At 43.4% G+C, this 24,057-nt stretch overlaps 3 protein-coding genes across 4 annotated transcripts; 1 reads left to right on the plus strand and 2 right to left on the minus strand.

The window, feature by feature from the left end:
- Window positions 1-814: 814 nt before the first annotated feature.
- On the minus strand, window positions 815-8,139 carry fam161a (FAM161 centrosomal protein A). Its single transcript, XM_030434670.1, has 7 exons — window positions 7,842-8,139; window positions 5,219-5,487; window positions 3,395-4,612; window positions 2,913-3,080; window positions 2,736-2,835; window positions 2,456-2,595; window positions 815-2,145 (listed from the first exon to the last, which is right to left on the minus strand). Exons 1-7 carry the CDS (start codon window positions 7,995-7,997, stop codon window positions 1,860-1,862), a joined length of 2,337 nt encoding a protein of 778 aa, XP_030290530.1. The 5' UTR covers window positions 7,998-8,139; the 3' UTR covers window positions 815-1,859.
- A 1,348-nt stretch (window positions 8,140-9,487) lies between these two features.
- On the minus strand, window positions 9,488-14,905 carry cct4 (chaperonin containing TCP1, subunit 4 (delta)). The gene is made up of 13 exons (XM_030428798.1): window positions 14,590-14,905; window positions 13,736-13,788; window positions 13,550-13,639; window positions 13,286-13,394; window positions 12,841-13,105; window positions 12,588-12,720; window positions 11,997-12,136; window positions 11,614-11,710; window positions 11,271-11,381; window positions 11,025-11,155; window positions 10,279-10,513; window positions 9,774-9,887; window positions 9,488-9,659 (listed from the first exon to the last, which is right to left on the minus strand). Exons 1-13 carry the CDS (start codon window positions 14,705-14,707, stop codon window positions 9,645-9,647), a joined length of 1,611 nt encoding a protein of 536 aa, XP_030284658.1. The 5' UTR covers window positions 14,708-14,905; the 3' UTR covers window positions 9,488-9,644.
- Window positions 14,905-22,499, plus strand: pus10 (pseudouridine synthase 10). 2 transcript variants are annotated; one of them, XM_030428788.1, is made up of 18 exons: window positions 14,905-14,923; window positions 16,018-16,152; window positions 16,246-16,524; window positions 16,615-16,701; window positions 17,185-17,219; window positions 17,313-17,427; window positions 17,681-17,742; window positions 18,053-18,098; window positions 18,390-18,454; window positions 18,539-18,624; window positions 18,714-18,839; window positions 18,924-18,980; window positions 19,079-19,155; window positions 19,534-19,589; window positions 19,702-19,819; window positions 20,775-20,917; window positions 21,665-21,764; window positions 22,042-22,499. In XM_030428788.1, the coding sequence occupies exons 2-18, from the start codon at window positions 16,027-16,029 to the stop codon at window positions 22,078-22,080; spliced, it is 1,617 nt and encodes a 538-aa protein (XP_030284648.1). In that variant the 5' UTR covers window positions 14,905-14,923; window positions 16,018-16,026; the 3' UTR covers window positions 22,081-22,499. The 2 variants fall into 2 exon arrangements, with proteins under 2 accessions (XP_030284648.1, XP_030284639.1); XM_030428779.1 differs by lacking the exon at window positions 14,905-14,923 and adding an exon at window positions 14,965-15,231.
- The last annotated feature ends 1,558 nt before the right edge of the window (window positions 22,500-24,057 follow it).

The following is a 24,057-nucleotide window of genomic DNA, read 5'->3' on the forward strand; positions in this document are numbered from 1 at the left end:
AACAACAAATAACTCACATTCATAATGAATCAAATCAGTCTCTGTTTCCTTAAGATAGGTGATTTTATGTAAATGGTTCAGTGTCACATAAACAAGTTCATGATGGCTAAAATAGCGATACATATTTCATATAGCAATAGATGTTTGTACGTATCTGTGAGGTCATATATGATATTTGACAATATATAAGTCCCTGTACACACGTACACAGATCATTCTTCAAACAGAGCTTTTAATATACGTTCTGGCCTTCTGTACACACGTGAACTGCGTTTCAGGTTTCTGAAAACTGAGCTTTTGGAAAACTCCTGCCAGGCTGAAAATATTCAGAAACGCTGTTTTCATTGTTTATTTGTAGACTGGATAACTGCTCGTCTCCTTTTGTCTGGGGATGTCTCAGAACGGAACTGCTCGAGGGAAAGAGCTAGGATATTGCCGTACTTTAATTGGCAAGACTCCCAGTCCACATTTTCTTGGATTTTGTTCACTTTATATTCACATGTGGCACTGAAGAGTAACTCCTCTCCACACATTTGATTCTCTCCCTGCAGACGCCATTGTTGTTCTGCCTTTTCTGGTAATGACTTCAGGCTTCTGATTTGGCAAGTCTGCATCTGCTTTTTCATGTGGAAAGAGATTTTTTTTAAATGCTGTTGGTGTGGACAGAATTTTTTTTTTTTAAACCAGAGTAAAAAAATGTGTTTTTAAAAAATACCCGTGTACATGTGGACTAGTCCTGAGTGTATATGTCCCAAAACCAACAACTGAAAGCCATAAACAGTACAGAAACATCATTAAAGCTGGACTGTGCCTGTATGACAACAACAGAGTTTAGTGTTTATTTTTTCTCATAACTGTCAGATTAGAGAAATTAGGCCTTTTAATGGAAGACATTGTTTTTGTCACAGTTGGAAAAGCAGAGCGGTAAATAATAAAATGACTGATGACCAAATTTCATTCAGCTGCTTTTCGTTCAAAGTTCTGCAGCAGGTCCCAAATCGTTTCAACACACTAAAATTAATACATTCAAGTTGAACCACATAGCAGTCAAACCACATGTGATTGATTTTTGTGTGTTTTCCTCTGATGTACATTATTCTCCTACAAAGCAACACACAGAAGAAACATCAAATTGAATGGTGATGAAACGAAACAGCTCCAGAACATGACTGGAAAGCTGGCAGACAAGTATTGAATCTTAAGAAAAATATATTTCTTCCTTGACATTACGAATTTGTAGTTTAATTGACATCTGGTTTGTGGCGTGTTTTGTCACTTCCTGTTGGGTCAAAATGGTTAAGCATGTTGTTTTTGTTAAATAACTGCTAAAACAGTAGACAAACAGTATTGGTAGCTCACTGGAACCCTTTATTAGTAATACCAGTGCTTTTCCTACTATGATAAGTTAAAGTATGCACCACTCAGAATGGACTATAGCTGTGTCTAGCATCACGTCCTTAAGTCGGACTCTTGTGCATTATCTGTGCCCTCAATATTACCACACTATCAGAAAAAAAAGAATGGTCCTTACAAGTGCACCATTTTGCTGAAAAATGCTATAATGCAGCGCTACGTACAAATGTGAAAATCACAGTTATGCAAAATAATATGTGTCCAAAACTTAAATTAACTGCTCACTACGGAGTAATGGAATGAGTGGGAACAGTGATCAAGTTAACAAGGAAGTGATTTCAGACACAATCTCATCACAAAACTCTCCATTTTTATGAGCACAAAAATGTACAATACAATATAACATCTTCTTCTTCAGTGTTCCTTTTCACCTCATGTGTTCAGTTCTCTCCATCAGAGTTTTTGGACATTACTCCAGGCCAATCATATCATCACATCTGATGACATCACTCCCCTGCTTCCTGCTGTCTGGTGTCGGTATCGTGCTCGCTGTCCTCTGAGTAATGCTCATGATCGTCTGAGTAGTGGTAACTTTCATCTGAACCGTGCCGATCGTCTCCGTTATCATCCTGATCTGACTGATGACTGCTGTTGTCGTCTCCATCGTGGTGGTTTGATGACGCCCCGCCACTCCCTCCTTCTCTATTGTTTGGATCTACTTCCATGTCCTCGTCATCCAGGAAGACCTTTCTGTAGTGGACTGCTTCATATCCCATGTCTGGCTCTTGGTCACTAACACACAGAAGAGCACAATCAGCTTCTGATCAGAGAGTCAAATGCACGATCAGGCCTTAAATACAGTATGTCTGAACTCATATTCATAGTAATCAAACACACAACTTTCTTCTCTGGTAACGTGGCTCTTTATCTTTTTTTTCATGTGGACACGGGCTAATGAGACTTGACATTCATCACTGGCTTTACACTAAATCTTTTCCTCATTCTTGACATTCTATTGACCTGCAGCCCTTCCTAGACGTTTCATCTCACCATACTTTGAGTGTAGTGTGCAGAGTGCACCACAATGATGTCACAGTCTCACCTCTGTTTGCTGTCACTGGACGGAGAAGCTTTGCGGGCAGATCCTGATTTGGCCGCCTTGCTGCTGATAAACTCATCGGTCAGATCACACCCGTGCAGAGCGTCTGTGTAGCGCTTCTCTGCTGCCTGCTTGGCATTCCTCTGCAGAGAGTTAGTGTCAACAATAAAATGTCAATCAAAGCTAAAATAACACACCTTCATTGTTAGATTTCATCCGTCTCTGAATCCTGAACACTAATGGTAATGAAATGCTGCACTCTGAGGTAAGGCGTGATGCTCACCTGTGCAACCTGTTCCAACAGCAGTGGCCTCCCCTTCACCCTCCTCTGCATTTCTTTAATCTCCTGCTGGTACTCCTTCCTGCGCTGCACCTCTTGTTTCCTGCAGAGAACACAGAGTTATGGGTCATCCTACTCCATTCAACAGCTCATGCTGCAGTCATGTTGTTGTCAGGCTACCTGAATTCTTTGAGTTTGGTGTGCTGCATCTGTGAGAGAGCCAAGTGGGGGTCGTTGGCCTGGGCACGTTTGGACACCACCCTCTGCAGCTTCTTCTCCCTCTGCTTCTGCCTTTCCTTCCATCGCTCCTCCTCCTCCTCAGCCTTCTTCCTCTGCTCCAGCGCCTTTCTACTCAGGGAGACAATCTGGTCACAGATGCAGGGAGGTTTGGATGGGATGGGATGGGACTTCAGGAGAGCGGGGGCAGGAAATTCAGGATGGGAGCAACAATCAGCTAGGGGGTGTAGAAGCTGTTTTGGAGGGAGCTGTACGCACACTGCAGGGATGTTGGGAAAAGGAGTTCCACAATAATTCAGCCTTTGAGGATTTCAAACACAGACGGCAACTGCTGAGGACTCGATGTCTACACGGGACAAGTGCGTTCTGAGGCTGTCTCTATCTCAACTAAAATGGTGGAAGCCTTTGGAGTGCTGAGATGGTACCTCACGGCCTCATGGCGCTTTTTGGAGGCATCTGTGACTTTGGCAGGCAGGAGCTCCAGGCTGCCAGAGAGGGACGAACAGAGACTTGAGTTCGCCGTCCGAGATGGCCCGGAGCTGAGGTAGGGCCAACGCATCATCCGAGGGCTGCCCTGCTCCTTCTCGATGTCGGCCAGGATGCGTTCACGGTGTGAAGAGATCTGTGAGGTCTTAAGGTCAAAGGGTTCACATGCAGTTGTGGGCTTCACATCTTTGTGCTTCTCCAGGTGTTTCTTGAAGCGTCGATAACTTGCGTCAAAGTCAGGTATCTCTTTGTTGATATGGGGCTTGTGGGAGAAGTTGTCTCCTCCGGCTGCAGCGCTGCCGTCTTTGGTCTTCTTGCGATCACTGAGTCTTCGTGCCAGCATGCTGGGAGGCATGGAAGCGCTGCAGAGCATCTCCTGAGCTCTCATCTGTATCTTTATAGAGCGATACAGCTGCTCCTCCTTCATCTGCTCCCCTGATGCTGCTGCATACACAGCCTTGGGCACGGGCTTGGCCCTGAAGGGTTTGACTGTCTCCTTGTCAGAAGATTGTAGGTGATTCTGCTGTTTCTGCTCCTTCTTCAGTCGCTCCCTCTCCAGGAAGCTGAAGGGCTTCTGGTTGGTTCGAAGACGCTGATCTTCTCGCTCTCTCATTCTTCGCTGTCGTTCCTCGTTCCGTTCCTGCAGCTCTTCATAAAGCGGGAGGTGAACGTGAGCTGGTACCGGGCTGGCACGGAACTTCCTCTGGCACTCTGTCAGTTCCTCCAGCTGCCGCCGCAGATCAGCGTTCTCCAGTTCGATCTCTGAACGCGTCTTTATTCCACGCTTTCGTCTCTCGTCCTCACGCAGCATCATCTGGAAAGGTTTGGGAACCGTCACTCTGTGTTTCCAGTGCTCCTGCTCTCCATCTTTATCCCCTTGCCTCTTCTTCTTTTCCATTCGTCTCTTCGGGTCTGCTGGCAGGCTGTTCAACGAGGTAGAAGACAGCCGACGATGGTGAGGGGACATCTTAAAGTCTCGCCACATGTTCTTTATGTGTTCTTTTGGAGAAAAAAGCAGGCCTTTCTCCACATCACTACTGGCAGCTTCATCCTCGTCTGAGGAGTCTGACTGTCTGGAGCCTCTCCTGAGTTCAACAGCAGAGTGCGACTTCCTCAAACGGCGAGAAGCTGCTGGGCTGCTGTTTGACCACAGGAGCCTGAGAAAACATGAGATATCAATGACTGTTAATATGACAAAACACTGAACACTGAAGAAATACTGACCATCACTCAAACTCACTATATCACAATGAATTAAACAGTCTATTCTGCATGAATGAAAATCCCACTAATCATCTCCCTCCATGCTGATGAACGTCAGGTGAACTTTAATATCCCACAAAACATTTCTGGAGCTTCACAGCAAAACAGTGCTGCAGTAATCTGCATCAAAAATGAGTGATATTTTACAAAATGTTCTATTCAAATGAGAATTTCCAGAATTGTGACAACACTAAAAGGTAGATATCTCCAAATACAGGAACTAAAACAGAACTAGCAACATGGCTAAATACAAATGAAAGTGAACATGATGTTTTTCATGATTTGGGTGAACTGGCCCTTCAAGTTGCTGAGAAATGTCGACATAGCGCCCCCTTTAGCCCAAAAGGAGTAAGATTATGGATTCACACCTGCATCACTGCACTCTTTTTTATATACTAAGTGCATTTGCAGAAGTTCTCCGCCTTGAGGCCATTAAATAACAGAGACAAACCAGAAACCAATTGAATTAACCTCCCTCACATAATCTTGACTCCACCCACCTGTGTCCCGTCTCCAGGTTGGCCATGTCCAGAGGCTCCATGGACTTGAGCCGCAGCTTTCGTCGGTACATGCTCTCCAGCTCAGCCATGGTGCGGAGGTGGGCCTTCTTCAGCTCCTCCAGCTTGCAGTAGTACTCCTCGTTGGAGAAGAAGATTCCGGTCAGGTCGTGGTGTTCTGCTGCTGCTCTGTGGTCAGTCATCACGAGAGGGCCGCCCTTCCCCAGACACTCCTCATCACAGAAGTCAGAGCCCGAGTCCTCATACTCCAGCTGAAACGGTGGAAAGTCACGTAAAGCTCATGTGGAAATCAATGCTCATTTTCATTTATTCATTCATCTAAATCTTAAAGGAAAATTCCGTCAATATCCAGTCCACAAAACTGTGTCGAGGGTGTAAATACAGTCTTTTCAAATAAATTAGAAGTCTTGGAGCTTCCAAAGAAGAAAGGGCGGCTGTGCCTCAGTGGGTAGAGCAGGTCGTCTAGTGATTGAAAGATTGCTGGTTCGAATCCCGGCTCCCCCGAGCTGGGCTGAGCTGCGTGTCGACGTGTCCTTGAGCAGGATACTGAACCCCACATTGCTCCAGATGTGCAGTAGGCAGCCTCTGCCATCAGCGTGTGAATGTGGCAAGTACTGTAAAGTGCTTTGAGTACTGGAAAAAGTGCTATATAAATGCTAGTCCATTTGACAGTCAGGTGAAGCTCATGAGGCAATCTCTAAATCTTAAAGGTATAGTTCACCCAAAAATGAAAATCCAGTATAGTCTTTTCAAATAAATCAGAGATCTTGGAGCTTCCAGAGAAGAAACATTTATATTTATTCAGTAGTTTTTTTCCATTTTAAATTAAGTCTTCAGCCACTGCAGCTGTTCAGCAGAATGCTGCAGCCCTGTTTAGCTGTGAAGCTCCAGAAATGTTTTGTGGACTACAACACTTCACCTGACTTTCCATCAGCTTGGAGGAGGAGATGAAGACTGAATTTACAATTTTTTAGCTGAACTTTTCCATTCAGCAACTCAATGCAACAGTCGACTTGTGACAAGTTTGGCTTCATCGGTAAAACAACAGGATATAATTTAACTTGAGGTGAAAGCCTGGCCAATACATCTTTTTTTTTCCAACATCGATCTATATCGGCTCAACACACACATTTTATGCCTCAAATGTGGTTATCAAAACTTTGTTTTCCAGAATTAACACAATTGTTCTGCAACAGTTAACTTTACTTTGAATTTAATACATATAAAATACTCAAAGCAGCTTTTTCTGCATCATAATCTCTAAAAAACAAGTTTTCAGCCAACAAATACACCAATACCAATAATCTGTCATAAGATAATATCGATCAATTATATTGGCCAACCAGTATATCGTCTGGGCTCTAAAATGTGGCCTAATATGTTTGTTTTGGAGCTGTGAGTTGGTTTTATTCTATCCTGGCTGCAGGACATTGTTTTAACCACCAGGCCTCCTGGAGCAGAGCAGCCCTGCTCAGTGACACTCAGGCTCCTCCAGGCTAAGCTTATTATCCTGCTGCAGGAGCGACGGGGGCCATATGGTGGAGCACAAAGGGCAGATTATCAAGAAAAGAGCTCAACGACACACAGCCGGCATCAGATGTCTGGCTCTGCCACTGCTCAGATCATCATGAGGTGTCATGATCGTCACTGAAATGGAACAAGTGCTGCAGGATCCTGCGTGGGACGTCAGCAGTGTTGTTGTCCAAAAGGATCATTAAGTGTCTGGGATTAAAAAACGAACGTGGCCGTCTGGTAATCTAGTCAAGACGGAAATCCAAAAATAGTCTGGTTAACAAATTATACAGGTCAAATCCCATCACCACACAGACTGACCTGAAACTGTCAAACTGTCAACGGCCTGCTAACAGTTCAGGATCAGAGATTGTGACTGTTTCACTAGGAAACTAAATAAAGTTGTACACTGGTATAATTTAAAAATGTACAGCTCTATTAAGTCAGGGTTGTTATATGGAGGGGAAAACACATTAATCCAAAAGCAGTATTGTGATTTTACCAATTTAGGATAAGCAGATGTAAAGTGAAGCGTAACACCCCTTTAAACTCATGTTTTCCTCTTGATGATTAAAGTCAGTTGTTGTGATTTATTTGGCAGCATCAGTGAGGTGACAGGAAGGTGAAATTAAAGGTAAAATTACCTGAATACTTGTGTTTCCTCTGGTATTCGAAGGGATAATTCTAATTTTAATACACATTAAATGTTTTGCATTAACCGTTCAGGTACATGTGGCCTAAATACAGTAATAGACTTACTTTAGAAGACAATGGGATTTTATTAGCTTAAGTTAAGTTGACGTTTCCTTGACGTGGTACTTCCCTTACTGTAAGAGCACAGTGAGTTTTTTTTAAATTACTATTATGTAAATGATTGGAGCAATTTAAATAGTTTGTTTTCATGATGTCTGACACCTACAACTGTTTTAAAGCTAAGCTAACATGCTTTTACTTAGAACTTGTCAGGGATATTTTGTATCAGTAAAATCAGTCTTCAAAGTCATTTTTGACAGTGTTTAAAACTAAAATGTAATGTTATAACAGCTTTATCTTAGTTAGCTTGTCACAATAATGTGGTTTTTATTGTCTTTACCTCCTTCTCGTAGTCCCGGTTGTCCATCTGACCCGCAGCCGTGTACGGCAGCACTCTCTCCCGCTCGTAGGAGGCTAACGGGGCTTTGGTGTGCGGGTCAACCGGCGTTTTTAGACACGAAGTGACCATAACGTTCGTCCGGTGGGAATTCGCCATGTTTTCCTGATGTTTGTTCCAGTTTTGAAGTAAGTTAAAGTGATAAAATGAGGTTTTTAGTGAGCAGACGGCAGAGCTCAGGAGGAGTCGCTGTCCGCGTGCTTAAAACTGAGCCGGTATCCAGGCAGCAGGTGGGCTCCTTAGCAACGGAGCGGAGCTTGGTTGGGAGGGAAGTGACGTAAGGATCAGGAAGTAAAAATGACGCGGCCGTACAAATTAAAAGTATTAGGTTGATATTGATTGTATTAAGATTAAAATATTAAAATCTCTCTATATATCTTACTTCATTATATTCTGTGTAATGCCAATAAAGTCTTTCTATTCTGTTATATATATATTTTTTAAAAAAAGTTAATTATTAGTTAATTCTTTGTTTACTCACTCTCACTTATCATAGAGGCAAAATTATGCCTTTATTGGTTAAACTCTGGTCAGTCACCCATGGATGTAAACTGAGAAATCTGTCAACACAATTCTCATAATTGCAAAAGGAAAACAAAACAACTTTAAATATTCTATAACAAATCTCGGCTGTACGGTATTTCCTGGAACACAATGACTAACAAAAAGATATACCGAACAATGAGCTGACCTGTACACTGATTTATTTGATTATTTATTTCTCTTCCTTTTCTTCTCTTTATTTACTTTTTTCTTTTACATTTATCTTTCTTTTCATTTCTTTTTCTTTTACTATGTGCATATACTTAAAGTGTTGGTGTTGTTCCTGCGTGTTGATAGCACTGCTGTGATTTTGTATGGACTTATTCTCTTCCTTAAAGAGTTGAAGTAAAAACTAAATCTGTACAATATTTGTCTTTACCTGCAGTATATGTACAATTCAGTAATGCTAGGACTTCTAAAATAAAAATATATTTTTGTTAAGGTCAGATTTTGAGGATCTGGTCAGTTGGTTGCCAAATAGACTCATGACAATAAGGCCAAAATAGTGTTTCTAGCTGGAGTGCAGGACTTTTACATACAAATAAACATCTTTCACAGACACAGTAGCTGATTGCTGATCTGTAGATTTTGCAGTGGACCAGTTTTCAAATCTGGAGTCTGTGATGATATTCCCGCGCTGTCACGGCTAAAACAATTTATTTAAAAAAAATAAATAAAAGTTTAATATTATTATTGTAATTCTAAATTAGACTCTTGAATGTTTATGGTTTGCTGCTCATGCCATGAAACTAATGCCAAGATTATACTGCTCTGTTTGTGTTTAGTAGAACAATACATTACAATGTATTATTTCCTGGTGCTCAGCCTAAAAGCTCAGATAAATACAAGGTTTAGTTATTTCAGTAAAAGGAAAATTTACCCACATGGAAAATGTATGTAGAACCATTTTTCAGATGCATAAAAAGAAATATCAGTCTCCTTACAAATCCCTTTTTACAAATACTAAAGTACAATCTAAACTTTAAATGTACCCGTTTTAATGGTCCGACCATCCCAAAGGAGAAAGAAGAATCACAGTCAACAGCTGGAGTGTGAACAAAAAAAAAACAAGCCTTTTTTATTAAATTATGCAACGTAACAACTACAGCAGACATCTGAACAGACTGACGTCGACAGAGTCCTCTGATCCCTCGCAGTACGAGCAGGCTTAGTGGACAGAACTCACTGGACAACTCAAATCTCTTATCGGGTGTTCACCTGCAACAAGACACAACAGATTTACACCTCAGACACATGGATTACAACACACCCAGATTTAGCAAAAACATGAATGCAGAGACTGAATCCACAGTTTAGGATGTTGAGTCTTACCACGTCGTCGATCTTCAGGATGCTGCGGACCGTCTCTGTGGCCAGGGTCAGTGCACTGATGGAAACCAGTAAAGGCTGCACAACCAGCTCCTCCAGGATGTTGGAGATTCCTCCCTGTCACACACACACAGTGAACCAGTCAGTCAAACCAGTCTTGATACTGGGAGCTGTGTGATGCTGTCAGTTAATGCTGCAGGAGGCTAATCTAGTAATATCACTGCTGTATTACCATTTAATGTCATATTAAAGTTCATATAACCTTGTTAACCCTAGCTTTAATTATATTTACTATAAAAAAAAAAAAATATTGTTTGGTCTGTGAAATGTTTACTTCAATATATAAACATCTGATAAATCCCTTGACTGAAAAACAAGAACTACAGATCTTTTTTTGTTATTTTTTAAATTACATAAATAACTTCAACGACTGATCAACCAATCGGTTCAGCACTAATGCTCTGTCTGTAATCTACTTTTCTAATGACAGAGGAGAAGGAGAACAGACCTTGCGGACGTTGATGCCGGCCATCTTGTCTCCCTGAGCGTGCCTGTTGCGGAGCTCCGTCACAGTGGAGATGGGGTTCAGGCCGGCGTTCTCAGCCAGCGTCGAGGGGATCACCTCAAGGGAGTCGCTGTACGCCCGCACGCAGTACGCCTCCATGCCGCCCAGAGTGCGCGAGTACTCGGCCAGACGCACGGCCAGCTCGATCTCAGGAGCACCACCACCAGCAATCAGAGCCCTGAGGGGTGGAGGAGGAGGAGGAGGAGGAGAAACGAGATGAAGAAAAGTCGATACAATGTGTCACATTGTGCTCAAAAGGAAAGTCAGCTAATTGCTAAAACATGGTGACATCAGAACAAAATCAAACGGCCAAATCAAGAAACTGTATAATAACTAAGATTTCACTGAATTATCACACAGTATCTTTTACAAATCTCAGAGTTTTTAAACATGAAATCTTCTAGAAATTAGTCAAAAATCATTTCCTCATATTCCTGGGCCATGTTATTTATGTATGAACGCTCCCCGGCCAAGTTGCAGAGACAACCAGGAGTGGAGAGCTTTCAAACGTTACTGTTCCTCAGTCTGTTACGCTCCTGCAGGATGAACATGCAGGAGCGCCTTTGTCAGAGGTTATCTGTGCTCTCAGACAGTTTATCTGCCACCAGAATCAGCAGCGATAAATGTGTCTGTCTCTTCCCCTTTGTAAAGGCATTTGAGTCTCGTCTTTGTGAAATGGTCCCACTGACCTCTTCTTGACCAGGCAGCGGATGACACACAGCGCATCGTGGATGGAGCGCTCTGCCTCCTCGATCACCAGCTTGTTGGAGCCTCGAACCACGATGCTCACCGTCTTCCCGGGACTGGCGCAACCTGTGATCTGCACAGAGCGACACGAAACATTTACTGGAAGCTTCACAACAGTGTCAGGACAGCCTCAGCCTAATTTCCTAACAGCAAAGTACTTTATGTGAAGTGAGATGTGTGATGCGGACCTTGACCAGCTTGCCGGAGCCGTCCAGGCTGACTTCCTCTGCCAGCTCCGCTGTGCCGAGCATCTCTGGAGTGAAGTGGTCGATGTGGGCGATGGGCTTGGTACCAAGAGTCTGAATGGTAGAGAAGAGTTGTGAGACCTGGTGTATTCGCTAGAGAATAATAATATATGTGCAGTGACGTTGATATTGAGGGATGCTGAGAGACAAACAGAAAAAAAGAACAATGGACATGCTGACAACAAACTTAGCAGAGTTAACTTAACAGCTTCGTAGGGCTAATCAAAGCTAATAAGGTCCCTAGACCACAGCTCCAGTCTTCTCATCTCTAATGACGGTTGCTCACCTTGCAGATGAACTCGATGTCCTCTCTCTCGATCTCCTTCACCACCATGATCTTCATTTTGTTGAGGAAGTGCAGGGCGAGGTCGCTCAGAGCGTCTCTGTCACAGGACAGTTTGTTGTTAGTATCAAACATGTTACAGTTCACATCCAGACAGGAAACAGGGCTCATTTCTCCATTTTGTGCCTCTTCATCTCCTCTGACATTTCTCTTTTGATATTAATTATGTCACTGAATGCCACATTCAAAATCAAATCATCGTCTCTTCTGCCTCTCAGGTAGGAGGGACAAAAACGCAAGAAGAGGAGGCAAAGAAAGTTATCAAGGATGTACAAACTGAGAAATGAGAGGAGGGGATGGACACCACGTTAGCGGTGTTCACGTACCTCAGGATGGACTTCTGGATGAGCAGCACGTTGCAGCCAGCCTTCTTGATCTGTTTCACCATGTTGAGGATGTAGGCGCGCTCCTCCCGCAGCACGCGGTCCATCTGGGCGTAGTCTGACACGACGATCTGGTTGTCCATCTGCACGCCGAAGACGAACACAGCAAGTCAGGAGAGAAAAGGACCATGACAAAAAATCTGTTTTTAAAGTTTTTTTAAATAACCATTTTTTTGGGAAGACTGCTTTAATTAAAACTTAAAGATGGGATGTTTTTGGAAAACTTTGATGGCTGGAAAAATGACACGTGCTGGTTTGCATGAATAAAAACAGCAGCAATGATTCTGAGCAGTGCTGAGAGAAGAATATTAAGCCTTTTAAGAGCACTTACTTCAGCAAATATTACAAGCTGAGAAATAAAGTTTGTTTTGGATGTGAAGAGTTAAACCGATTCTCTACATGACCGTGGAACCGTTCATTTCAATGAGGATCAATTACAAACAGCGAGACCACAACTAAGACGTATTTCCTCCTTTTAAAGTCGAAGCAGTCAGAACAGCTGCAGTCTTCACTCTGATTAATCAGGTGACTCACGTCAGTTTTGGGCGGGGACAGGCAGAACTGGATCAGACCGATCTTGGCCTTCTCCACACGTGTTACGCTGCTGTTGGCCACCCTCTGGTTCAGCACCAGACCCTCCACCATCTCACAGTCATCGATGGTCCCTCTGATGTAACACAAGGATAGAAACTTTGATTAACAGCAGGAGTGGATATATAATTCTTATAAAGGTTCATGAAACACAAAGGAATATAAAAAGGATTATCTAACATAACCTCACACTCACCCGAGCTTCTTGATGATTTTGATGTCCTGCAGGTCGACACCGGTGGCGGTGGCCGGGTCAATGACACGCATGACGGCATCCACGCTCATGGGCGCGAGCAGGCTGGAATACTGCGACACAACCTTGGAGCACAGCGACGTGGTGGCGCTGTTGAGCAGCGTCTCGCGGTCGCTCAGCTGCACCGGCCGGCTCATAGCTGTCAGGATCTCCACACCCTTCTCCACGGCCTTCTGGAAGGACTCCGAGATGATGGTGGGGTGGATGCCTGATCGATGGGACAACGTGTGAACATTATTGTTTTAACTATTCAACAATAGATTAGTTCATCTGCAGAAAATCTGATTCATTAGTAGTAATCTGAATGTCAAACATACGCAGAATAAGCAGTCAGAACTGTATCCATTTATTTGAAATTTTGTTTTTTTCTGTCATCTGCAGCTCTCACCTTTCTGCAGCAGCCTGTAGCAGGCGTCCAGCAGCGCCCCGGCAATCACAACCACAGAGGTGGTGCCGTCACCGGCCTCAATGTCCTGGGCTTTGGATAGTTCCACCAGCTGAAATACACAAACACAAAGATTTTAAGCCAGGTTAGAACTAATTAAATACCAGTGAGTTGAACTGCAAATCATCCATGGAGGACATCAAACTAACGTTCATGTTTTGGATGCAGAACAATCAACACAACCAGGCAGCATCTGTAGGAACGTACCATTTTGGCTGCAGGGTGGAGCACCTGCATCTGCTTCAGGATGGTGGCGCCGTCGTTGGTAATGGTCACGTCACCTTTCTCATCCTGGATCTGAAACAAACAGCAGCACCTGCTTTAGTAACCGGTGGACATAAAAGACGCAAACTTGAGTTGGCCTGTGATCAAGATGATAAATCTGTTACTGACCATCTTGTCCATGCCTTTGGGCCCCAGGCTGGTTCTGACAGCATCTGCAACAGCTGTCAAATAAGCAGGTGCAACATCAGTACAGTAACAAAAATCAACTCAACATCCATGTTTTCATGAGCAGGAGGGAACATTTTAATATTTTGATTGCTTCAAACAAAAGAACATCTTAATATTAATGTGGTCTTGTTCTTCTTTGCACACACTGCAGGATAATAACATTAACAAACTGCATAAATTATTCATAAGAAGACAGGTCACAAAAAGAGAATCAAAATGGTTTCCACATTAAACATTAAAATAACAGTTGTATCTGACACTAATACTACAGAAGTGCACTCTACCTGGTTTAGCTCATCATTGTACCCATCTTAGCCTCTGGCCATATATAGTAAGAAACACTGAGCTAGCTTAATGCTGAGATTGTGTCGAGTCATGAGCATCTTGCAGGAAGAGAACAGTGCACCAAACTCCTGGTGTTTTACATCACAGTTTTGGAAATGACTGCCTCATGCTGCCTGCTACTTTAAGCTAACAATGACAGAAGCTTTAACGGAAGAAACTCGAGTTTGAAGTCGTATCTGGTGCAGTCATACATGCCGAATAGAGAAGTGGATTATTTTGAATCAAGAAATCGCTCTCAGCTATTGTATCCCTCATGTGCTTTTTATTACGGAGTAAAAGTGTTAAAATGGCACTTTACTGAATTAGATTTCGGACGAGGTAGAGACGAGTACCAATGAATAACGGTGCCCAGCCCAACCCAACCCAACCCAACCCAGAACTATTATAACTGATGGTGAGCTTTTGGACCAGATACCAGCCGTTTCAACAGTATATGTATTTTGGCCTACCTTTGGCCGCAGAGATGTTACTGAACCGAATCTGGGCCGGCTTGTCGCGGTCCTGGTACGCCCCTCCTTTGTGTCTGCCCATGTTTGAGGCATTCGATGCCGTTCTCACTTCGGGCATCTTGACTTTATAATCGATGGAAAATGTTAAAAGAAGTCTTCAGAAGGGGACCGATGCACCCCGGGGCCGAAACACTGCGATTCGGCTTCGGATGGACTTAGATTAAGGTATCTCCACCCGGTCCCAGTTAGAACCTTCTAGAGACACCGGCTGCTGCGCAGAGAAGAAGGACCCGGCTGTCAAACTGCCCGGCGCTTGGAGATGACGTAACAGACAGTAGGCGTCAAATACCGATGTGATAGAATTAATTTACGATGATTTTTATGGAAATGATCTCAATGTTTGTTAAGATTATACGTGAAGGTGTTCAGTTATCATTTGTCGGTGGGGTGTAGCCTATTTATTGTTAAAATAAGATGATTTATTTCGCATTAATTTAAGTAAATCTGATCTGGGTTGATTAGCTTCGTCTGTTCAGGCTAAAACATCAGGAAAGAAGCATTTTGGATGAACATGTTAACAAGTAAATGAAACTATAGCCTGTTTTACTTCATATCTTCCTGGATTAACCACCTTTGTGTCCGGTAGGTGTATTTCGAGTATTAAGCTGCAGCTCACTGGGCTGTTTCCATTCACGTCCTCTTATTATGGCTGTGGAAAAGTTAGTGTTAGCTACGTTAGCTTAGCACACAGCAGACAGGAAAACATGCTAACATGCTTTAGCTGCTGTTTTGAGCCTGTTGGGCAGAGGTGGGTTCAACAACTCATTATTTACATCGTGTGTGCTGCACATTACAGGAGCAGCTGTCTACTAGCTATCGCAGCTATTTGCCTGTATAGGTAATAAATATAAAATATAATATGTAAATATATATAAAACAGCCAGGATGGTATACAAATATGAGAACAACAGAGTAAAATAAAAATACAGAAGTGAGAGATAATAAGTGATGCAGTTATTGGATTTGTGAGGGTAATAGTGATGATATACATTTTAAACAAGGATACATTAAGTTTGGTTATCACAGTGACCCTCATGATAAAGAGGGGGACAGATTGTCCACCAGAGAGCACAGACAAGTTTATTTCTCATCTGTGAAGCTGTGAAAATTGCATTTATGTTTTGCAAAGTCATTGTTGGCAGATGAGATTCAGCCTGAGATGTTTTTTTTTAAAACATCAGATAAAATAACTAGAGAGACATTCACATCAACACCAGCAGGGACTGATTCATCGTGCACAATGATACATAAATACAGTTGAAGCAGCATTTAATGTGTGTGTTTACTTGGAAAGTGTTGAAGGAATCCTTCCAGCACTGATGTGTCTGATCGTGTGTTTCCTCCTGAATGTCTCTGCACCTCCTGCAGTCTGGAGTCATGCTGCCGCTGAAGGAGAAGGACAAACCCATCGTCCAGAAGCTGCTGTCAGCCGGCTGCTGCGCTCGCTGCGTCCTCCGGTTCTGCTGCGTGAGCGTCCAGGCTGCCTACAGAAAACCCCCTCAGGTGAGACTCATCCTGCATGAAGAACACGTGTTCCCTCCTCAGCCAGCCGCTCACTGGTCCCTCATGCCGTTGTGTTTTTTCCATCTCACACAGGATACACTCAACGAACTTCAAGCTTTCATCAGCAGTACAGAGAACCCCAAAACACAGGATTCAGCATCAGCAGAGTCCACAGATGAAAACAACAAATCCCATGATGCAGCAGTGTCAGAGCCACCTGAAGACCCTCCGAGTAAAAGAGCGAAACTGGAGGCCGGTCCGTCAGAGGAAGACGCTGCTGCTGCGGTCAAGCTGAAGGATGAAGAGTCGCGTGTGTGTGTGGTGTGTTTGGGGATCCTGCAGGACCTCTGTGGCCCGGCTCAGGCCCTCAAGGTGTGTGTGAGGTTAAACATTCACAGCTTTCAGACACAACAGTGCCAGCGCAGTGTACCGTGAACGTGAGGTTTTGTTCTACTTTCACAGATAGCCGAGACAGTGAAGGCCGAAAAGTACGAGTTCGACACCCTGGTGCTGTCCGTGTCTCTGCCCGCTCAGCTGTGTGTCCGAGAGGTCAGTGTCTCTGTGTGGTGTCACAAACAGACACCTGCTGATCTTCATATTATTAATATTTCAATCATTTGTTCTGTAGAATGTCAGAAGATTGTCACGGTTCTCCACAGCTGAATATGATGCCTGTGAATAGAAATTCTTAACTAACTTTATTAATTGATTCACTGTTTCAGCACGCGTTATGAACAGTGTTGTGTTTGTGAGCTGTTCTGTCAGAAGATTGATTAAATCTTTCATATTTCAAATCACATAAAAACCAACAACATGCTTTCAGTACTTTCTGCCTTCCTGTCTGTGGCACGTTTGTTCCCACTGAGGATCTTTAAAAACACCTCACAGATAAAAAGTTTCATTTAAAACAGTCATTTCCTCAAACAGTCGCTCGCTGTGGTTGTTGAGGAGGTCGGGTGGTTGTTGGGGACTATTTCCAGCAGCGGATGAATCCATATTTGTCTGTTGATGTGTCTTCTTTCATCCCTGCAGCACTCCTGTTGGCTTCACGTGAAGAAGGAACTGAGGTGAAGGAATTTATCTTGATGTTTTTTAATGTTTTTCGTTCGGTCGGGCTTCAGGTGGAATCACAGGTTTGTTGTTTTTCTCTCCTGTTTCAGAGAGAAGAGCATCGCTGTGGACAGGGACGACCTGATCCAGGTGAAGGAGGCCTTCAAGTGGATCATGCAGGGCCTGGTCGCCAAGGAGCTGGGGGGCGTCGCCGTGGTTACCAGGGTAGGCGACCGCAACGAAGAAGAGAAAGAATTATTCAAGTTAATTTAAGGAACAGTCAGTTACAACGTTGATGTTATTTATTTGAATTTAACTTGTCGTCCTTTAGGGCAGGTCGGAGTTTCAGTGCCTTGCTCAAACTTTCTCATAACCGTAGCTGGTTATGGAGCTTAAAAGCATTTAATGTTCCTTTTCTCTCCATGACAAGCGTGATGTTCACAGCTGGAGCTCAACGTTTTTGTTTTTGTGTTTTCAGAGTTTGTTCGAGGTCAGCGTGGAGTTCACTTACCCAGAGACCGACGCCGACTGCCACTTCCTGTAAGTCCTACACATCGGAAAACATGAGAGACAGAAGTTAACAAGATAAAACCAGTGACAGTAAGATTATCGACAAGGATGTAAGTTAGGGAAAGTTTCAACAAGTTATGATTTGATAAGATAAGTTATGATAAGTGACTTAAAAGAAAGTTTGTTTCCTCTGAGCTGAACTCTGACCTTTAAAGCTGAATGGCTGTTTGGTTAAATGATGATCTCTTCTTCTTCTTCTTCTTCTTCTTCTTCTTCTTCTTCTTCTTCTTCTTCTTCCTCCTTCTCTTCGTCTTCTTCTTCTTCTTCGTCCTTCCTGCAGTGCAACAACATGTTCTGACTGCTTCAAACCCACAAAGAACAAACAGGTGAGGAAGCAGCAGAGTCGACACCTTTCAAATCAATCAATGATCAAGTTTATTGTCATTAATCTATGACATTAGAAGAAAAACACTCTATTTTACTTTCTTCAATCAAGCAAACTTTATTAATATTGCACGTTTCAAACAAATCAGATTTAATTCAAAGTGCTCAACTACACTCCGGTAAAAAGTTGAATTTTCAGTTAATAAAATAAAATGCATAATAATGATCAACAATAAGTTCCTGATAAAACAAATAGAATAAAATAAATGATCTGTCTGTTTGTCCGTCTGCAGTCGGTGTTCACCAGGATGGCGGTCGTCAAAGCTCTGGAGAAGATCGCTGACGCCAAGTTCTTAAAGTAAGCTCCACGTTTGTATCTCAGGTTTTCTGTCTGGTTTTTTTTATGTTTTGCTGTTTGAGATGATGATTGTTGTGTTTCCAGACATTATCCTTCTCCACCAGCGCAGCCGACCAGCAGCTGCATCCCGCAGGACGTCCAGTGTCTGCACATGTCCGTCTTCGTGGCAGGTAAAAAAAAAATAAATCTCTCGACATGTAGACGAGAATTCAGAATCAGAAGTCAGTGTTGATGTTCTGATGTTCTTCTTGTTGCTCAGGGAGGTACAACAAGTTCTGTCGCAGTCTACCTCAGACTCCCTGGGTGATCGATGGAGAGAGGAGGATGGAGTCGTCGGTGGAGGAGCTGATCGCGGCGCCCGTCCTGTCGTCCTTCAGGTCCGACGGTGAGTCCACACTGTGACGCTCTCAGCACTTTGTGGAGCGGGACAACAAACTGACCCTGAATCTGTTCTGATGGTCTGATGCAGGTTTTAATTTCTCCTCGTCTGGCAGAGAGGACGTGGACGTCCGGACTCTTGGAAACGGTGAAGATGCATATAAATATTTTTTTTATCTTTTTAAATCCGCACTTTCATTGTGAAGACTGGAGTGTGTTTATTCTCTGTTCCATCGTCTTCGACAGGTCGTCCGTTCGCGATGGAGCTGCTGAATCCTCACAGATCCAGACTGAGCAGAGCGGAGATGAAGCAGCTGCAGGAGGTCGGCCGTCGTTCACTCACAACACTGACGTCTCTGAGAACACTCGGTGGCTTTTTATTCACCTGTGTGGTCGTTACGAAGCACTTCATGCTCTAATGCTAATACGTATCCTCAGTCACCACCTAATTACTGCTTATTTATCTTAAGTTAAGAAGTTGTTGTACATGAATTATGATCTCAATATGCTTTTATTCAGTGTCGGCCTTACAAGGTGGAAGTACCACAAGAATAGTCATTGTCCCTTAAAGGAACAGTTCACCCATCCATGAGGATGTTTTGGATGGAGTGAAGTTTCTGAGCTGCAGAGTTTTTGTCCTCACGTGTTCTGAACAACTTCAAACTTTGTTTTATTTGTTTTATTTGTTGATTTGTTTTCAGACCATCAATAAATCTTCAGACAAGATCAGGGTGAGAGACCTGCAGATTGTTACCAGGTGAGAAAATCTGAATTAACTTTGCGCCTGCATTATTATTCAAAGTCTGGCAGTCAGTGAGTATCAGAGACAGCTGATGAATCGGCTCACTGTGCTGGTTGTTGACGTGCAGAGAGGCCATGAGTCGGATGAAGGAGGGCGAGGAGGAGAAAACCAAGTCGTACACGGCGCTGATCTGGACCCTGAAGCCCATTCAGAGGGAAGACATCACGTTCATCGACGACATCAAGGTCAGACAGCCTGTCTGTTCTCTATGATCCAACCAGTGAACCGATATCCAGAACATCACCAGACTCCCTTAACAAATGTAGTGATTTAAGACTTGTTTCATGAGGAGAAACTGAACAAACATTATGGACACTGTCTCTGACAGATTCTAACTCATTGTGTCCTTCTTGTAAATTCAGCATTAAATGTAAAACATGAAGCCGACTATTAACCACATTTCACCAGACTCCCTTAACAAATCAACTAATTTAAGTAGTTGTTGTGTAGCGTAGCACTTTATAAACATAATGAAACTACGTCTGTGACAGATTGTAACTCATTGTGTCCTTCTTGTTAATTCAGCATTAAATTTAATACATGAAGCCGACTATTTACCACAGCATCACCAGACTCCATTAACAAATTAGCTAATTTAAGTAGTTGTTGTGTAGCGTAACACTTTATAAACATAATGAAACTACGTCTGTGACAGATTGTAACTCATTGTGTCCTTGTTGTAAATTCAGCATGAAATCTTTCAGCTGAAGTTGTTTGTCTCCTTGTAAAACGTGTCAGTTTGTGGCAGCATGTCTGTACCAGCCTGTCTGCTTCTGTGTCTAAAGTGCTAAAGTCTTACCTGCCAACATTGATCAGCTGTTTGAACACACTGTTTACACTGATTTCACCATTTACACTCCATTTATGAGAGAAGAAACATGTTATTGATCTAAACATGTCACATGTTACAAAGACACTAAACAGGAACAATATAGGCTCCTTCTTTGTCCCCGTGGAGAAAGTCCCCAGACTCCCTTAACAAATGTGTCAGTTTAGTGAGTTGTTGAGTTGGAGACACTTTATAAACTCTGTGAAACTCTGTCTCTGACTCATTCTGCATTATTTGGACCTTCTTGTTAATTCTGCAAACGTTCTGATTATAACAAAGTGAACGGCTGTTTTTTTGTTCCGACCCGTCAGGATCTGACTCTGGACCAGAAGACCCCTCTGAGGGTTCTCCACCGGCGGGCGCTGGCCGTCCGTCAGAGAGTCATCCACAGCATGAACACGCGCTTCCTGGACTCACACCACTTCTACCTCGGGCTGAAGACGCAGGCCGGGACGTATCCTCACATTCACCCTGCTGCTGTTCACCTGGGAGATAATTACCTTATAAAATATATGACAAGCTGGCTCTATAATGTTCAGAATGTGAGAGGATTTGCATGCTAACCTGATACATCCATGATGCTAACATCACTAGCTAAGGTGAATGGCAGCATGTCAGCATCGACAACCTGACGCCTGAGAGGAATATAAGAACCGTTGTCTCTTAAGTTTGAATCTGTGCAGAAATCTGAGTTTTTGAGCTCGTGATGAGCGTTAAAGCCTCTCGTGGAGCATTTTAGCCTTCTTATCAACTCATATATGCTTTAGTCAGTGGCGGCTCTAGACCAGTTTTAATAGGGGGGCCTGGTTAGTTAGAGGGCACATACAAAAAAACAACAGATCCCTCATTCAGACGAGGGATAAATGGGACTTAAAACAGAGTTTACAATTTCAACATTTTTAATCAGGTAGTAAACAGCTGATACACTTTATTTCCAACTTTCCCTTCAGTACAAAATCATTGCAGGAAATCTGTCATTGTGTTATTGATGCAGAGTCCCTGTTGGGGGGCCACAGGGGGGTCTGGCCCCTGTTGGACCCCCCCAGAACCACCACTGGCTTTTGTTGCCAATTTTTGCCAGCTAGCTCTTAAATGACTGTATAATTTGCGGCAAAGCGGCATTTAAAAGTTTTAAATGTGTCTTTGTGACACCTGTCGGCCTGCTGTCGGATGTTTTGTGCTCCTGAACGTCGACCGACAGTTACATCAAAGAGTTCGTCCACGGAGACTTCGGCCGCACCAAACCCAACCTGTGTGAGCTGCTGAGGACCGACACCGACATCCTGGAGCTGGACGTGGAGGTGGGCGGCCCGACAAATACAAACACTGAGAAGAAGAGCAGCACAGTTTGTTTTTGTTTGAATTTGGAAATGTGTTTATCTCAATAACCCGTCTGCTGCTCAGGAGCAGATTATGTCCCAGAGCTGTAACAATGAGAGCTCATTTCATGTGAGGGAGTTAAAAAGAAAAGCCTGTTAGTCATTTTAAAGAATAACTCAAAGTCTCAGAATAATGTGAAGCCTTCTTTAAAGTGATTTCATCTCAAAGGTGCTGAGTCAGTTGTTGTTTGTGTCTCAGTCCGTGGACGTGGACTGGCCTCCGTCCATACCAGAGTGACGGCGCCGCCCCTCCTCCGCCCCGCTGCCCTCGTCCTGGTTCTGAGAGGCACCGAGTCCGAGCTGGTTCCGTCTGAGAGGAGCTCTGCACCGTCGACCGGGTTCAGAGCGAGGCTGAAGACATAACGGTGTACAGCTGGTTGGAGAAGAAACATGAACCCGAGTGTCACAGTCCTGCTGGTGCTGGGAAGCCCGGTCTGTGTGTGTTTTGGTTCTGGATTTGCCTTTTTGACTGTTTCTTCAGTTTAACCACCAGGAAACATGTTGTAGTGTAACTTTGTGTTACAAGACTCAAATCTGCAGCCACATGAAGTTTGTTTTTTATTTGTCCTGCAGGAGGCAGCAGAGAGTAACCGTCACTCACAGTGACTGCTTTTCTTTAAAGGTATAATACGGAACATTAAAACCTCTTTAAAAGACCTCTGTTGTATATTTTGTTGTTTTGTGTTCTGATGTTTTCCAAAAGTGTTCAAACCAGAAAAATCTGTCACATCACTGACGAGGATGATGGTGTGCGTGAATCGTTTCTGAAACGTAGTCACATAATTAGATTTTCATGGGCAGCGCTGGTTGCTTAAAGGTGTAATTTGTATAAATTAATACTCCAGGCCAACAGGGGGCAGCATCTCACCAGAGTAACTGCTAACTGCTGCTAACTGTAGCTCCTATTAGCTTGTAACCGTGCAGCTAGCGGTCATATTAGCTGACCCTTTAGCCCGGTTTTGTTAACTGTTTCCTGCTGGGAAAAACCAGCATAGACCAGCGTTGTGTTTTGGTGCTGGTCTATGCTGGTTTTTCCCAGCAGGATTCACCTCTTGAGGAAACTGGCTGGTGGCTAGCTGGTTAGCATGCTAACGTCAATATATATATATCTCCAATACTGTACTACAACATCTTCCTCCTCACATCAAACTGTTGTTTCTTTTCAGTCTGTTGATTGACAACAAGAAAAACTCCCATGATCCCACACTTCTCATGTCGTTTTGTTTTGAGAGAAAACCAAGCGGCAGAAAATGTTTGTCAGATTAAAGAGAAGATTTCAGCTCAATAAAGTCTCAGTTTGTTGTAATTAGAGTCAAACCTCATGTAGTTTTATAATGACGTATTTTCAGTCTGATGTTTCATTGGTTTGATGACAGGATCAATATTTTATCTGTCTCTTCAGTCACTACCAGACATTCGCTGTGTCTCAGTTCAGGTCTGCATCTTTCAGAGGAGCATTTAAAGGCCAATTACGTCACAACGCCGTCTGAAGGCTCCTCCAGATGCTCCTTCTTCTCCCTGTTTCTGGAGGACGCACCGCTGCGATCCTTCGTGGCCTCACACATCCCAAGATTCTTGGCGCGCCCGAAAAAGAAAAACAGAGAGAAAATGGCGACATCGCGTGGTGTAGATCGTCACTTTCGCGGGCCTGGGCAGCAGAAATCTTGACGTAAGAGTAAAACATCTGGTGACACAACCAGGAAATGCTCCAAAGGCTAGACCGTCACATTTAACAACGGCTGACGAGGTTAACAAGGTCTCTCTGAAGGACTCGCCTTCAAAGACCACAAAGGCCGAGTCCTTCAGAGGATGCAGACCTGAACTGAGACACAGCAGGTGATTTCATTAAATAAGGGGAACCGGAAGGGGCGGGGCTTCCGCTCTCAGAGCTCCGCCCCCAACGCTTTATGTAGATTTAAAACAAAATCTTTGCCGCCAAAACCCGACAGCTTCTGTTCTCATTGACAGAGACGAGCAAACTAAATCATTTCCCATCAAGATCGAGGCATTACTCTGAGATATTAACGAAAAAATAATTAATGAAAATAAAGAGAGCCTTGTCCCACAGTGTTAAAGGTATGAAAGTAATCCCTGGATCCAAAACTAAAGTTAACCGGGTCTACTGTGGGCTGAGACCCGTCCTCAGGCCGAGTCCAGTCCACATCCGGTCACCAGTCTTTTATGAAATCCTGCCGACAAACCAACAAACTCACAA

This window comes from Sparus aurata, chromosome 1 (assembly GCF_900880675.1).
Source record: "Sparus aurata chromosome 1, fSpaAur1.1, whole genome shotgun sequence".
NCBI classification, from domain to species: Eukaryota; Metazoa; Chordata; class Actinopteri; order Spariformes; family Sparidae; genus Sparus; species Sparus aurata.